Below are 15,414 nucleotides of genomic sequence, written 5' to 3'. Positions count from 1 at the left end.
AGAGTCTTCAGTGACATAACAAATCTCCTAAAGATTCTTACAATGGATAGCCATTGGCGAGCCTTTTTTGCAATTGCATTAACATGGAGGCTCCAGGACAGATCCTCAGAGATGTTGGCACCCAGGAGATTTTCGGAGTCGATATGAAAGATAAAATGTTGCTCTTTTACTTTACATTGGGTGTCACTAAGGCAGCTGAGGCCAGACAAGTCCAGATGGGGGAATTGAGAATGAAAGTGGCACGCAGCATGAAGCTCAGGATTACACCTGTGGAGTGCAGGTGAAATGCAAATTGTTCCAAGCACATTTCTAACTTTAGTTCTAATAGATCAGCTATCTGATGAAGTTACCTAAACTGCCAAGCATTTCCAACATTATTTTGCTACTTTAGCAAATTTATGTCACCATTTAAAATTTTTGTGATAAAATGTACTCACATTTGGAAAAATACTAGGGATAGTCAGCATCGCTTTGTGCTGATGCCTTACCAAAATGAGTGAGATTGTGAGTTGACAAAAATGAGGTTTGGGCAGTGGATATTGTTTGCATGGACTTCAGAAAGGCATTTGACAAGGTCCCACATGAAAAACTGATTCAGATGATTAAGACACCTGGGATCAATATGATGTGGTAGATTGGATTTAAAATTGGCTTGACTACATAAGACAAGGGGTAATGATGCTTTTTTTACTGTGACTATTTTCAATTTGTGACCAGTTGTGTTCTGCAGAAATCAGTGTTGGGGTTTTGTTTAATAAAACATTGAAATGGGTTGTTGGAGAAATGCCAGATGGAATTTAATACAATCTAGGAAATAAAATGAAAGGGAAAAGTATAAATTCCAGGACCCTTAAGAGCATTGATGTACCAAGGGATCTTGTGGTTCACATCCACCATTGCTCCCTTAAAATGGTAACAGAAATAAAGGTTGTAAAGAAGGTGTACAGATTGTTGGCCTTAATCAGTCAGGATGTTAAGTATTAAAGAGAGGAAGTCACATTACAGTTTTGGTTAGCATAGAAATCTCACTTACTTGGAAAGACAGAAATATATTAACTTTAGATAGGTGGCATTTGGAGATGAAATCCTGTTTGACCATGGAAAGGATATCTTTTTCAATTCAGGATAGGGTGTCTTTTTTTAGGTTAAAGTGGACCCCGTTTGTTAAATATATGCATTTAAGTTTGCTTTAAATATGTTTTCGTGTGATATTTTAGTATTGATCATTTTTTTTGTTAGTATCTTTACTTGTTATGTTTTATCTTTTTTTGTAAGTGGGCTTTTTTTTCTTATATATAATATTGTTCACTTTATTAACTCTTCACTCTTTATTTGGGGGGTTAGACTAATTTTAAGTTAGGTTATTAATGTTGTGTAATAATTATTGGGGGGGGGGTTAGTTTATTTAGTTTACCGATGTGTAACTGTAATTTTATTCTCTTACTTTTATTCTTTTTAAATGTAATCTTCTATTTTATTCATGTTATAAAATCTTAAATAAAGTTTTTTAAAAAAAGCATGGAAATCTAAATGGAGACATCATAGAATCCAAATGGATTCCAAATGTCCTAAATTAATCTCCATAAACATCTTTTGTTTGAGAAATACGTTATATCATATTTTTTTCTCAAGTTACAATTAACACTCAAAATGTTAGTCTTTTATCCTTAATTGCACAGCATTTTTTTTTTCATTAATAAAACGCAGCATTATCTCTATTTCTGGACAGGATTAAAAGGAAATGGTACAAAGGCCTGGGAGGGAATACAGAAGACACTTTCTAAAATGGTTCTCGGAATATGAGATCAAAGAATCATGGACAGTCTGGAGAGGCTGGAGTTATTCTTGGAACAGTGGAATTTTAGAGATAATCTGAAAGATGGATTTAAAATTGTGAAGGGTCTAGATATCAGTAATGATGTCCAAAACACTCCAGCTCACAGCTGGAATTTGCTTCCATATACACTATTTTTAACAATGTTTGTTAATGATGGCCTTTAGAAAGCAAGATTCCACTTATAGTTCTAAGTAATGACCCTAATGATAAAGAAAATGTGAAAGCTAAAATATTCAGCTCAAACCAATACTGGTAGGGTGTATGATGTTTCAGAGCCAGAAATAAATGAAAATGTCAAAATCCTCTGGCAAATGGAGACATCGCAGTATCCAGTTTCAATGTCTGTCCTAAATTAACCTCCAAACATCTTTTCGTTTTGAGAAATACACCATTATATATTATTTTTTTCTCGATGCTTGTGTGAATATCATGCAAACTAATTGGTCATAAGGAAAACTCTTAGCATTTCAGCCAGAAGAATAGTAATCCCTGAGTATAAGAAGTGATTTTGTTTTTGTGATCTGTGCATTGGTCCATTTTCCATTACAACTGTTTCTTTTGTGTGACAATTCTTCCTTTGCTCATTCTTGAATTATATGGACAAGTTCTCAAAATGCAGTTTCTTCTACATTGCTCCAAACAATTCACATGAAAGTTGCTCTTAAAATGCAGAGGCTTCACAAATTGAAGGAACTTTTGGAAAGACTTGTAATTTAAAAAGGCTAGCTCTTATGATACAACATGCAAAATTAACCAAGTTTTGTCCAGGAATAGCTTCCAAAGGGAGATAAGGAAATACAACAATTTTTTTTTTTTTTTTTTAAAAACATCCTTTATCAAAAAGGTTATGTAGACAAGGCAATTTGACAATATACTAATAAACAACATTAAGTTACAGATAATTAACAAATCAATGCAACAAGTCTAAATTTGTTTTTCCAATTGTGGTAGTCTCCCGGATGTGAGAAAACCTGAACCATGTTACTGCTGTTTGTAAAAGTTTGGTGAACTTCATTAAGAAAATATAGATTGTGCAGCAGGTTTCAACCAATTCATTTTCTCTTCACTGATAGTACAAATTTTCAGTTTAAAAAAGGTATTGAAACAATTTTTCACAATCAGTTTCACTGCAAAATTATACATATTCAAGAGGTATCCCATCAAACTTTTGTTATGGTCAATCACTTATCGGATTGGTCTATATGAAAAAGCCATACTTGGCATGTACGTCTGCACTGGGTGAGTTGAATACATGGGATATCGAGCGGGTGATGCATGAATATGTGGATAGAATCCTGGTGGCAATGCAGTGTGTGAAGACTGTTGAACTGGTCCAGTCAAAACCAACTGAAGCAAGCTGTGAAGAAAAGAGCAAATGTTAAAACTATTATACTTGAAGTTTCCTTTATTTAATTTATTTTTAAAATGATCTTTCTAGACAGTCGTGTTATTTTTTTTAAAATCTCATAGAAAGGGATCCTCCTCTTAACATGGTTATTGACGATACAATGAGCAAACAAGATTAATTAAAGTAATTTCCTGTGGTTTCTATTTATTCACTATTGTTTTTCTGCAAGATGTTTGCACCAAAAAATGTATTTAAAATAAAATTCATTCCTATTCTGAAATAACAATTATGAAATACAATCTCCAGTTTCATTGTCTTTTCAAAATTATAGAGCACAAAGACATGCTATGGTAATATGATGTCACATGCTCATCATATGAGCCTTGGGGCCCAATGAAAAACATTTCTCAACTGTTATGCATTAAAAATATTTAAATATTAATACTGGCATTTATAAGACAAACAAGTACAAATGAGAGAGAAAGTTTTTTTGTTAACATTATTTTTTAAATTCAAAATAATGGTTGAACTAAAATCTTGGTCTGGACTAAAAAATATACAAGATAAAGCTTTGTGATCAAGCTTGTAACAACAGTCACAGCCATCCTATTAAATGGGAAAATAATCCAATACTCCAAGGTACAAACATAAAAATTCTAAGATCGATCATCTTTTGAATGTCCTCTCATGACTCAAAAGTTTCAGCGTGCTTTGTATAACCAGCTAAGCAAACTACCTAGAGTTTGGCAGGGAAGGCTTCTGGTAAACCCAAGCTGAGCACATGACCAAGCATTGCATATGTGATACTTGGTCCTTATACATGACTGAAAGGAAATCTATGGATACATTTTTCACCAAAGTTTAGGAGTAGGGAGTGGCCTCACACCCATCAGACACCTAATAGACAAGGCTTTGTTTGAGAAATGTTAAAACAATCATGCAGTTAGTTTTACACACTCTAAATAAATAACACCATTCTTGATCCCTCCTGAGACAGAACTCCCACCCCTATGGATCTGGACCCTCCACCCAACAGAATCCAGAATCCCAGGCTGAACCAAGTTCCCATCCAGGATCTCACTTATTCAGCAATCTAGAGGCTGAAAACTCTCAATGGACCCTGTTTTGGTGAAAAGGAAGGTTGCCTATTGACACCTAGACCTGGAGATTAAGTTCTGAGTAGCTTGGTGAGGGACCCAAAAGGCAAGAATTTTTAAGGTCCCCATTAATTCGGACCAAAAGTAACTAGGAGTTATTGAAAGATCAGATGACCTAGATAAGAATTCATTGGATGCAGAATTTCAATGACAAGACAAGGAAAATATTTTTAAAATGTGAGATGAGCAAAGGGGATAAACTTGTTCTGGTTGTACACTGTGTATGGACTGTCTAGTATATTCATAAAAATGTATTTTAAGAGAGTCAATGACAAATTAGAAAAGTGTGAGCAATTTTTCATTTTCACTTCTGTGCTGCAGAAAACTCACTTCAATTTTTTTTCAACCCCAACCATCTTAGATGGGTATTTTTCCAAGAAATTAGCTAATGCTGTATGGACAAAATATACTTACGTGTTACGTGGAAGTGCAGAGCAGATGGAACGCAAATTCTCTAGAAAATTAATGGTATCAATGAATTTTTTTAAAATTAGGTTGACAATATCAAAATATTTACACACAATAATTTAAATTAGTTTTGTATTTTATTAAATTATATTTCAAAAATAAACTAAGTAAATAAGCTAGACAATTTCATAAGTAAGCTAGCAATTAATTTCTGGCACTTACATTAAAAATATATATTAAAATGCCATATTAGAGAAAGCCTGAATTATATTCCTGTCCAACACACTGCATCACTAAAGCTAGGTAACAACATCTCCTCTCTCCTCAAGGATATGTACTCAGTCCCATACTCTCTCTCTTCTCTCTCTCTCATGGCCCAACCCTTCACAAGCGAAGATGAACACGGTACCTTGTACCTCTTCTGTTTGTTCTGTTTTCCTTGGAGCTTTAGGCACCATGTGCCAGGGCAAGGACTTTGAGGCGAATGCTTGCCCAGGAGAATCGCCTCCCTCTGGGTCCCACACCACTAGGCCTGGCAGAGTGCGAGGCACGACAGCCAGAGTGACACGGGATTGTCCTGCAGTGGTCTGTCCCATATTCTCACATTTATACAGCTAAATATCATTCCATCTCCAACTTCTCTGATGACACCACAATCATAGACTGAGCATCAAATAACGATGAGACAAAATACGGAAAGGAGACTGAAAGTCTAGCAGCATGGTGAAAAGATAAATGACTGACTCAACGTTAAGACGAAGGAGATGATCACTGAATTCAGAGAATAGAGACCACACTCTGTTCACATCAATGCCACTGAAGTGGGGACAGTAATCAGCTTCAAATTCTTGGGAGTAACAATTTCCATTTACCTAACCTGGACTAATCACATTGATGCAACGATGAAGAAAACATACTAATGCCTCTACTTTCTTGGATAACTAAGTAAGTTCGGCATGTTCCCCTTGTTCCTTAGCATCTTTTACAGGTGTACCATCAGAAACATACTTGCTGGATGCATCACTATATGGTATGGGATTTGCTCTGCTAAAGACTGGAAAAAGTGACAGAAGATGGTGAATATAGCTCAGAACATCACATACACTTCTTTCCCCTTCATTTACATCTGCTGCCTGGGAAAGGAACCAATATACTGAAAGACCCATCGCACACAAAATACACTCTATTCTCCCTCCTCTCATCAGTGAGAAGGCTCAAAAGTGTGAAATGTTATACCCGGGTTTAAAGGCAAAGTCATCAGGCTATTGAATATACCTCATAATGTACAGGGGTTGTAGGTTAATTGGAGTATTTGGGCTTCACGGGCTATTGGGACAGAAAGGCAGTTACTGTTAGAAAAAATAAAGTAGCAGTGCTCTCATTCTGCCCTTACTGTGTACCAATTGATCTTCCCCCTTCCCCAACCACCACCATTTCAAACTCAATATTCTGTGATTGGCTCTTGCCCTTCCACTTTATGCAGAATTGACCTATTAGACTCCTCACAAAAGAATCTTTCTCCGTGCATAGGGTATAATGTAATAAATAAGCAAAACTAAGATTATACACCACAGAATTTGGCACTGACTTTATCAAAACAAAATCCGTGTGTTGTTCAAATCAAGTTGCTCAGCTAAATTTTACATAATTTTCATGAAATATACTAAGAATGCAATGTTTTTCAATTCCATTCAAAATTCCGAGATGATGATTTGGCTTGAAATAAAATTGAAAATGACTTCACTAAACAACATTGTTTACTGTCAAACTTAAATTCTTCCTTTCCAACATTAAGCAATTTTAATAAACAACAAATCCTTATACTGAATTACAATGTAATAACATGTCAATATGCAAACCAACCAAGAACCAGTGAATTTAAATTAGAAAAGATAAATTACAATAATTAGTGAAACCTATGGGTATGGCAATTTTTCAAAGGATTAAGACCTGGTTAATAAATTGTTTAAACACAAAACATTAATAAATTAAATACAATACAGCAAAGAGTAAAAAAAAATTGTTGAAGTTTATGTGTTTTTCCATCATCTCCTTTTGGAGACAAAACAATGTCATTCTGCTAAGGCAATGCTTGAGATAGTCATTTGAAGTGGGTCACCAAAAATTCATCAGTAAAAGATCCACCCTATGCCACTTAATGAAACTTACAAAATGGGGAATAATGGCCACAAGTCAGTGTTATAACATTGTTTTGATATAATCTCTGGGCCTAATATCAAAACAATAGAAGAAAAAGAAACAAGAGCGCAATTTTTTTTTCACATTTCAAACTCTGGTTTATGAGTGCACACAAATTATATTCAATAGTTTTACTACAGAATGATCCGATTAACTAGTTTCAACAATGTGCTCAACTTACCTCTAGCATAAGTTAGGTTATTAATGTTGTGTAATAATTATTGGGGGGGGGTTAGTTTATTTAGTTTACCGATGTGGTACTGTAATTTTATTCTCTTACTTTTATTCTTTTTAAATGTAATCTATTTTATTCATGTTATAAAATCTTAAATAAAGTTTAAAAAAAAAACTTACCTCTAGCACACAAAAGTGCTCCTGATGCAATACCGACTTGCAGAGCTTGAGCCAATCTATCCAGCGTGAGTTCAACCTCCTTCACAGGATTTGAAAGATTAAGTTCTTTGATTAATTTGTTAATGTCTCCAACAAGTCGATCTACATGATCAAATACGATGAGCTCTAGTCGTCCATACAAGTTTTTTTCTGTTAAATGACCCTGAAGTATCATAAGGACTTGAAGAACACTTAAATGCAACTTTGAATAAAGGATCTGGAGGTCCTTGCTTCCATCAATTTCAACCTCCTTGGACATTTTATTGCTGTGTCCATTCACTAAGGATTGTGCTGAAGAAGCTTTACAGTTTCTTTTGTAAGCCAAAGGTGCAAGTGCACACCACCGAATTAGGCCTGGAAGTGGCGTGAGCTCTAAAAAGCCACGGGGAAGGTTGGCTGCACTGTTCAAAAATGTAATAAGTGTCAACCGTGGATCATCATATACCCATGATACAACCATCTCCAGTAAATCTTGAGGAGGAATAAGATCATCTGCAATAAAATGTGCTCAGAGTGAGAACAGCACAATACAGGTCTTATGCCACCCATTCCCACCTCAAACTTACCATCATTTTTCATCTTAAAAGATACTGCAAGCATAAATGTTTATGGAGATGGAAAATAAGATACACAGTAATTGCAGCAAAACAGAGAAAAGAAAGTTTCAGTATTCTCTTCAAACACTGCTAAATATGACGTCAAATTGAATACATCGGCATAATCTCAGAAAAGGCAAGAATACATTCGGAGCTGGAGAACCTGACCTTATAAAAACAATGAAAAGTACAACAACTCACATGGAATCAGTAGACAAAATAATTTTAAAATATTGGCAATATCATACCCGATGAAAGGTCATATAATGCAGTGACAGCAGTGATCAGCTGACAGCAAAATCGTGGACTGGCATGAACTATTCGCTTTAACGTCTGTACAGATCCTGGTACCAAAATGCAGTAATCCTCCACGAGTACCTTTGCAAGTTTCACACAAAATACTGCATGCGTTCGCTGCAAAACCAGCCAGACAAATCATTGCAGAAGTTTTAGGAAAAAAAACAATTCATTGTGATTTAATTTAAAACACCTTTAAGGTTAAATATTAATAAATAGTAAATGTAATGATTAATTTAACTACAATTTAAAAATTATACAAAACTTTGAATAGATGCAAGAAAGTCAGCCACTGATTTGGCAAACTATTTTTATAAATACAATAAGCAGAAATTGGTTATGCTCAATGAATAATCTCTTTTGTTCTACAAAATAAGAAATGTGGTATCAAACAAATAAAATTAATCCATCCATTCTTTCTTATAGAATGGCAATTTACTTTGATTTGATTTTCAAATTTATTTTTCCACATAAAGTGAAACATACCTGTAACCACAGTGCAGTACATTCCAAAATGGGAACACGACAGATTGCTATTGCCATGGATACAAGTTTTCCCAACATAGCCAGTCTATTTTCATCAGCTTTATTACCCTGAGGACTAAACAGTGCAGAGAAGATGATCTGTCGAACTGCATCTTTACTCTGTTCTTGGAAATAACTACACATGATCTCCAGCAATTGTAGCTCCTGTAATGAACTCAACTTCTTGCAATAAAGGGAAAAAAAACAATTAGTGCAAAATAGAAATAAGGCCTCTTGGAAGATAGCACAAAGATTTTTTTTTTAAATTTAAAGTTGTACATCACTGGCCCAGATCTTATTGGGTGCACACAGTCACCACTCATCTGCCCTTTAAACAAGTCCTGCTAAGATGCTAACCCCATTTAGTCCCTGCAGAGCTAACACAAATGCTTTTGGGAGCCAAATGAAATTCACCCTGAGGCTGAACAGACAGGCAAACATCTTGAACATTTGGGAATGTCTCTGATATTCACAAACATTCAATAAAATGACTGTATAAAATGCACTTAAAAAGAGAATTTGCAGAACTTGATAAAATTACCGAAAACTTCCTCACCGTGTCGCCACAAACCAGTCATACTTCGCAAGATTAAAAAAAATAGGGACCTCCTCATTCATATACTGATATGCGTGTGACCCAAACTTCCTGTCCATCATGTATGAGAAATTTTCTGAAGGCCTGTCTTTACATATGAAAAGCACTGTTAGATATATGTATCAGGCCTATGCCCAATTCTCATAAAGGGCATTTCCTGAAACATTTAACAGTTCCTTTCTCTCCCAGCATATCATGGATGTTCTTCTGCACTATTTCCAAAATATTGTAGATAGATTATTTTTTGTTAATGTCTGCCTAAACTACATCTTCTTAAATAATCTTGTAATCTACTCATTTAACTTACTTTTGGTTGAGTATTACGTTCTTTTGGAAGTTGAAATACAAATTCCTCCACTAGCTCAATAGTGGATTTGTCAACCAGTGGACCAGGTACATTCTGTAACTGGCTGTTGAAGAAAATGTCCAAATGGTACAGAAGTTCTTTAGCCGCACTTAAAGCATCTCGCCTTAAAAGGGAGTGGCGAATATCAGTCATCTTGTCCTGCAGATACACAAAAATTATCAGTACAACTTCAAAACTTCTGGCAATAGAACATCAGAATATGGCATACTTTCTTTTCATCTGCTTCTGTAGTAAGCATTTCACTTCACAAAAAGATTAACATTTTTTTTGATGTTTTGCCTCAGTAAAACTAGAATTTAACTTGGTCCACAAAATTTTAAATAAGTTTAGTCTCAATCGAATTTGCTATTTCTGATTTAACATTGCGAACAATTTCATAAAATTGATACAAAGGCAGACCTGTAAAGATAGATATTCAGAATCACTTCGCAGAAAACACATTATTACATTAAACTTTCCTTAAGAAAACCGCAGCTGGTGTTCTGTCACACACGTTATATTGATATCCTATGCAGATTTTAAATTCAATATCCAGAAGTCCAATATTTTAACAATTAAGCACAAAACAAAAATTATTGGCCTAAACAGCAAATGTTTTAAAATCTACTTCCCCATTATTTTTCTTTTTATTGGATTTGCAATTTACTAGATGAGTAACTAAATGGCATTAGTTTGAGATTCCTGCAGAGTTCCATCCATGTAAGTCAATGCCTCCAAGAAGACAGCCATTATCATAAAAGATCCTCATCACCCTGGTTACAACCACTTTGGCAGAAGGTACAAAAGCCTGATGATTTTCTTTGCACTCAGGTAACTGTGAATATTACCTATCTTTTTAATTGTCTTCATTCAATTAAGTATATTATTGCAGTTGTTTTTGCAGTTCCCCTCCCCCACAAAGCATCTATTCAGCTGCAGCACGAATTTCAGTGTATATGTATATTGTGCAATGTATATAACAATAAACATTATCATTATCAACTCATATTCCATAAAAACATAATTAATTTTTAAAACTATCATTTGCTACCCCATGTTTTGTGGCCAGTGAGAAAGATACATCATATTCATTGGCCTCAAATGTTTAATATTATTTTTTTCCATTCCAAGAGGATTTTCAAGCTGCAGCCAACTATAACCATATAACCATTTACGGAGCAGAAACAGGCCATGTTGGCCTTTCGAGTCCGCACCGGTTCACTGATTTTGTGCGCCCTCTTCAGGCATTGGTCCCGGTAGATCTTCATTCAATAACGATGGACGAATTCAATGCAGGTGGAATCAGTAACTATCTGGAACTTCCAACAATCCAAGAATAGTGAAGTCATCAAGCAGGCGAGCAGCATTTTAAAAAGTAATAAACACTAATCGTAATTCTTTTTATAAATCATATCACAGAAAGTAAACATTTGGACAGGCACATAAGATTAAGGGAGAAGTAGAAATATTAAACTTTGCTGAAAATAAGATTTGAAATTATAAGGAGTATATTAACAGAGTATGGAGTGAATGATACACCAAAATGCAAAATCAGATATTTGGCAGTGCAGAGATTGATCAGCAGCATTTTTCCCCCCTTTATAGACCATTAAAAGTTACATCATTCAATATTTGATGGGCTTTTATAGTCAGAAAATCACATAATCAGTCAAGTTCATTTTCATGAACGAAGACTGTCTGAGCTTTCTCTACTGTTCACAATGCTAACTTATGACTGTACTGCCAGATTCAATTCAAATAGAATCATTACATGTGCAGTTTGGGTCACCAAATTAGAGGAAGGTGATAAACAAAATCGAGAGAGTGCAGAGAAGCTTCACGAGAATGTTGACAGGATGTCAGGGTTTGAGTGACAGAGAAAGGTTGAGCAGCCTGGGGCTTTTTTCTCTGGAGCATAGAAGATTGAGGGGGGGATTTGATGGAGGTGTTCATGATTTTAAAAGGGACAGAGAGAGTCAACGTGGATAAGCTTTGTTAATTAAGAGTGGGGGATATTCAAACCAGAGGCCATGGTTTGAGATTGCAGGGGGAAAATTATGAGGGGAAATTTCTTCACGCAAAGGGTGGTTGGGATGTGGAATAAGCTTCCAGCAGAGGTGGTTGAAGCAAGGACGTTATTTACATTGAAGGAAAGACTGGATAATTACATGGCGGGGAGAGGATTGGAGGGGTATGGACCAGGTGCTGTCAATGGGACGAGGAGGGTGGGGATTTGTTCCGGCATGGACTAGTAGGGCCAAACTGGCCTGTTCTGTGCTGTAAGTGGACATGTGCTGATGATACAACAGTCATTGGCCTCATTGGCAACAACCATAGGTCGACTGACAGAGAGGTGGTTGGAAAACTTGTCAAAATGGTGCGAGAACAGCCCGAATCTCAACATGGACAAGACAAAGGAGATCATTGCAGACTTCAGAAGGATGAAAGCGCTCTACTTTCCACTACATATCAATGGTTCCATTGAGAATGGAAGAGCACAAATTTCCTTGGTGTACAAAATGGATGACCTATCCCAGACCCACAGCACCTCCACATTAGTCAGGAAGGCACAGCAACACCTACATATCCTAAGAACATTGAGGAGAGCAAGGCTACCAGCCCCCATATTCACAACGTTTTACAGGAGAACAATTGAAAGCGTCTTATTTGGCTGCATCATTTCGTGGTCTGGTAGATGTAAAGCATCGAACTATATGTCAATACAGAGGATCATCAAAATGGCTGAGAATATCACTGGTGTCTCCTTTCCTCTGTTGACATTCACCTGAAGCATTGCTTAAATAGGGCTCAAAAAGTCCCTTTCCATCCATCACACATTATCTTCAATTTACTACCATCAGCAAGGAGGTACAGCTTCATCAAATGGGAAATAGCTTGGTGATTGTTGAATGGTATTCCGTAACAGAATAATTGTTCCAAAATATTTATGCACAGTAAAATTCCCACTATCTGGCACCTATGGGGATTTGTAGATGCCAGATAATTGAATTTTCCAGTTGCTTGATATTGCATGTGGCACGATTGGCGAACTAACTGCTAGCGGGCATCCATTTTAAACTTTCATATTTTTTACCTATTTATTTCCCACAATTTGTTTTTGCCAATTGGATGAGGCTGCCGGTTGCTTGACTTCCAGATACCAGAAATTTTACTGCATATTTAATTTATATTAAACCTTTAAATAGATAGATACATACACACACACACACGATCACATGTGCTGTGTATTGTGTGTGCACCATAACCCAGAGAAACTGTTTTGTCTGGTGTACAGTCAGATGATAATAAACTTGAAAAGAAGTGCAGGCCATTACTGACAGCAATGTCCACATTCCTGCATGATTAATAATATCAGAAAAGTGAGTACTAATAGTTTTTAGTATAGGAAATTCTAGGCTAGTTTTTGTTTATTAAAATTGTTAAGCTGAAATGGTGTTTCTCAACAAATTGAAACAGCAGAAGTAGGATTCAAAGTGCTGTTATTGCAGTATGGAAAGAATAGGTTGTGGGGGTTGGGGTGGGGAGGGTGACAGCTCAGGTATCCAAAGTAATCCTTTGAATGCTTTTGCAATGTTTTATGAATACATTCTATATACAAGGTAATAAGCCATATCACTTTTCATCAGCATGGAATCTGTTCTTATCACAATTCTTCAATATTTATTGATCACGCCAAAGGTTATCAGCGTGGAAACACTTTTCAATTGCCGAGATGAGTTCACTTCTAACACTATTCAAAACTTGACATCATCGGGAACAAAGTAACCTGCATGACTGTTATCCAACCTTCACCAAAAGCATTCAAACCCTGCACTAGCTGTATCATGTGACTGGAGTAGGTGCCATCACGAAAATGCCCTGTAGTTACCAGGGCTATTCTGACAGCAAGTCCCAAACTCACAATCTCTACCGCTGAGGGACAGGCAATAATAGGCATGGGGCAACAGCACAGCAGCGTGTTTCCTTTTGCCAGTGTATTCCATTTCTTCATCAAGTTCCAGAACTCCCTATCCAACAGAGATCAGTGCAAAATCACTTGCTGTTTATGCTTTATCTATTACTTTGGATCGGAATGCAAGAGGTAGGATTAGTAAGTTTGCAAATCACATGAGTGTTGATGTTACCAAAAGCAAAGGCACAGCAGGACACAGATCAAATGGAAAGTAGAGTGGAGTGTGGATCAATGGAATTTAACGCTGATAAGCGAGGTGATGCATTTTTGGAAGTCAAATCCAGGTAGGAGATGTACAGAAACTGGTAGGACTCTCTAATGAATGTGGATGACCTTGGGGTTCAATGAAAGTGACAGGACAGGTAGATCATGTCATGAAGGAGACACATGGTATGTTTATCTTCAATGGATTGGGGTATACACTAGAAGTGATGTCATGTTGCAACTTCATAAAAGACTGGTTAGATTGGAGGTTGTGAAATGTGTACAGCTTGGTTGTCAGAGGGCAGGGAAGATTCACCAGGATGGTGGCCTGATTGGAAGACTAATTACGGGAAAGGGATTGGATAGGCTGGAGGAGACATTCAAACCCCACCAGGAGAAAAATAGTGTTAAATCGAGGGCTCATTTCCTCTCGGAGGTGATTTAATAAAAATATATGCCGGTCCTCTACCGGCATCACCTACGGCTCCTAGAACGCTTCCACCAGCGTTGTCTCCGCTCCGTCCTCAACATCCATTGGAGCGCTTTCATCCCTAACGTCGAAGTACTCGAGATGGCAGAGGTCGACAGCATCGAGTCCACGGTGCTGAAGATCCAACTGCGCTGGGTCTCCAGAATGGAGGACCATCGCCTTCCATACATCGTGTTCTATGGCGAGCTCTCCACTGGCCACCGAGACAGAGGTGCACCAAAGAAGAGGTACAAGGACGGCCTAAAGAAATCTCTTGGTGCCTGCCACATTGACCACCGCCAGTGGGCTGATCTCGGCTCCAACCGTGCATCTTGGCGCCTCACAGTTCGGCGGGCAGCAACCTCCTTTGAAGAAGACCGCAGAGCCCACCTCACTGACAAAAGGCAAAGGAGGAAAAACCCAACACCCAACCCCAACCCACCAATTTTCCCGTGCAACCGCTGCAACCGTGTCTGCCTGTCCCGCATCGGACTTGTCAGCCACAAATGAGCCTGCAGCTGACGTGGACATTTACCCCCTCCATAAATCTTCGTCCGCGAAGCCAAGCCAAAGAAGAAGAAAGAATGCCATGCAACTGTAGGGAGAGGGGAAGCTTTAGGTGTCTGGTGTCCAGAACCCTTTTTGGGCATCATGGTCCTTCAGGTGACGGGCGCCTGGTGCGCCCACCCTCCTCACAAAGGTACACACAGCCCGTTCTAGTCTCTCCCCCCCACCCCGCCCCCGCCCCCGGAGAGAGAGGCCGACCTGGGGCAACCTTGGCCGCGCTCCACCTCCCGGCCCGTCGGAGGAGCCACCACGTCCCGGCCCGGTCCGGTCCACTCACCTGCCGGAGGCGACAGAGCCACTCCACCAACGCTTTGTGTGGCGCGCGAGAGAGAGCGGCGGGGACACGACGTTCACCTCGCGGGGCGGGAAGGGCGGGCCTCACCCCCGCATCTCGGCCACCGCGGCGAACTCGAGCGCGGCCCCGCACGACAGCGGCGGAGGCAGCAGGGGCCGACGGGACGGGCGGACGGTGGCTGCTCGGAGTCAAATCGCGCGTCGCT

The 15,414-nt window shown here is 38.1% G+C and overlaps 1 protein-coding gene across 2 annotated transcripts; it reads right to left on the bottom strand.

Annotated features, from left to right (window-relative positions):
* Positions 1-2,652: 2,652 nt before the first annotated feature.
* On the bottom strand, positions 2,653-15,401 carry ints15 (integrator complex subunit 15). 2 transcript variants are annotated; one of them, XM_069905445.1, is made up of 7 exons: positions 15,192-15,401; positions 9,663-9,860; positions 8,722-8,940; positions 8,187-8,352; positions 7,304-7,834; positions 4,757-4,796; positions 2,653-3,194 (listed from the first exon to the last, which is right to left on the bottom strand). In XM_069905445.1, exons 2-7 carry the CDS (start codon positions 9,852-9,854, stop codon positions 3,023-3,025), a joined length of 1,320 nt encoding a protein of 439 aa, XP_069761546.1. In that variant the 5' UTR covers positions 9,855-9,860; positions 15,192-15,401; the 3' UTR covers positions 2,653-3,022. The 2 variants fall into 2 exon arrangements, with proteins under 2 accessions (XP_069761546.1, XP_069761545.1); XM_069905444.1 differs by having other exon boundaries at positions 2,654-3,194; positions 8,722-8,943; positions 15,192-15,400.
* Between the last annotated feature and the right edge of the window lie 13 nt (positions 15,402-15,414).

The sequence above is a fragment of the Narcine bancroftii genome, chromosome 12, assembly GCF_036971445.1.
Source record: "Narcine bancroftii isolate sNarBan1 chromosome 12, sNarBan1.hap1, whole genome shotgun sequence".
Taxonomy (NCBI): Eukaryota; Metazoa; Chordata; class Chondrichthyes; order Torpediniformes; family Narcinidae; genus Narcine; species Narcine bancroftii.
Note: the sequence above shows the minus strand (reverse complement) of the source record. Positions and strands in the feature narration are given on the sequence as shown.

Excerpts from the sequence above, each read along its gene's own strand:
- ints15 (XM_069905444.1), bottom strand. The coding sequence starts at position 9,854 with ATGACTGATATTCGCCACTCCCTTTTAAGGCGAGATGCTTTAAGTGCG. Across the intron at positions 8,353-8,721 it reads GTACTGCACTGTGGTTACAG|CGAACGCATGCAGTATTTTG; the intron begins GTATGTTTCACT and ends CTGGTTTTGCAG. Across the intron at positions 3,195-4,756 it reads TCTGCACTTCCACGTAACAC|CTTGCTTCAGTTGGTTTTGA; the intron begins GTAAGTATATTT and ends TTTTCTTCACAG.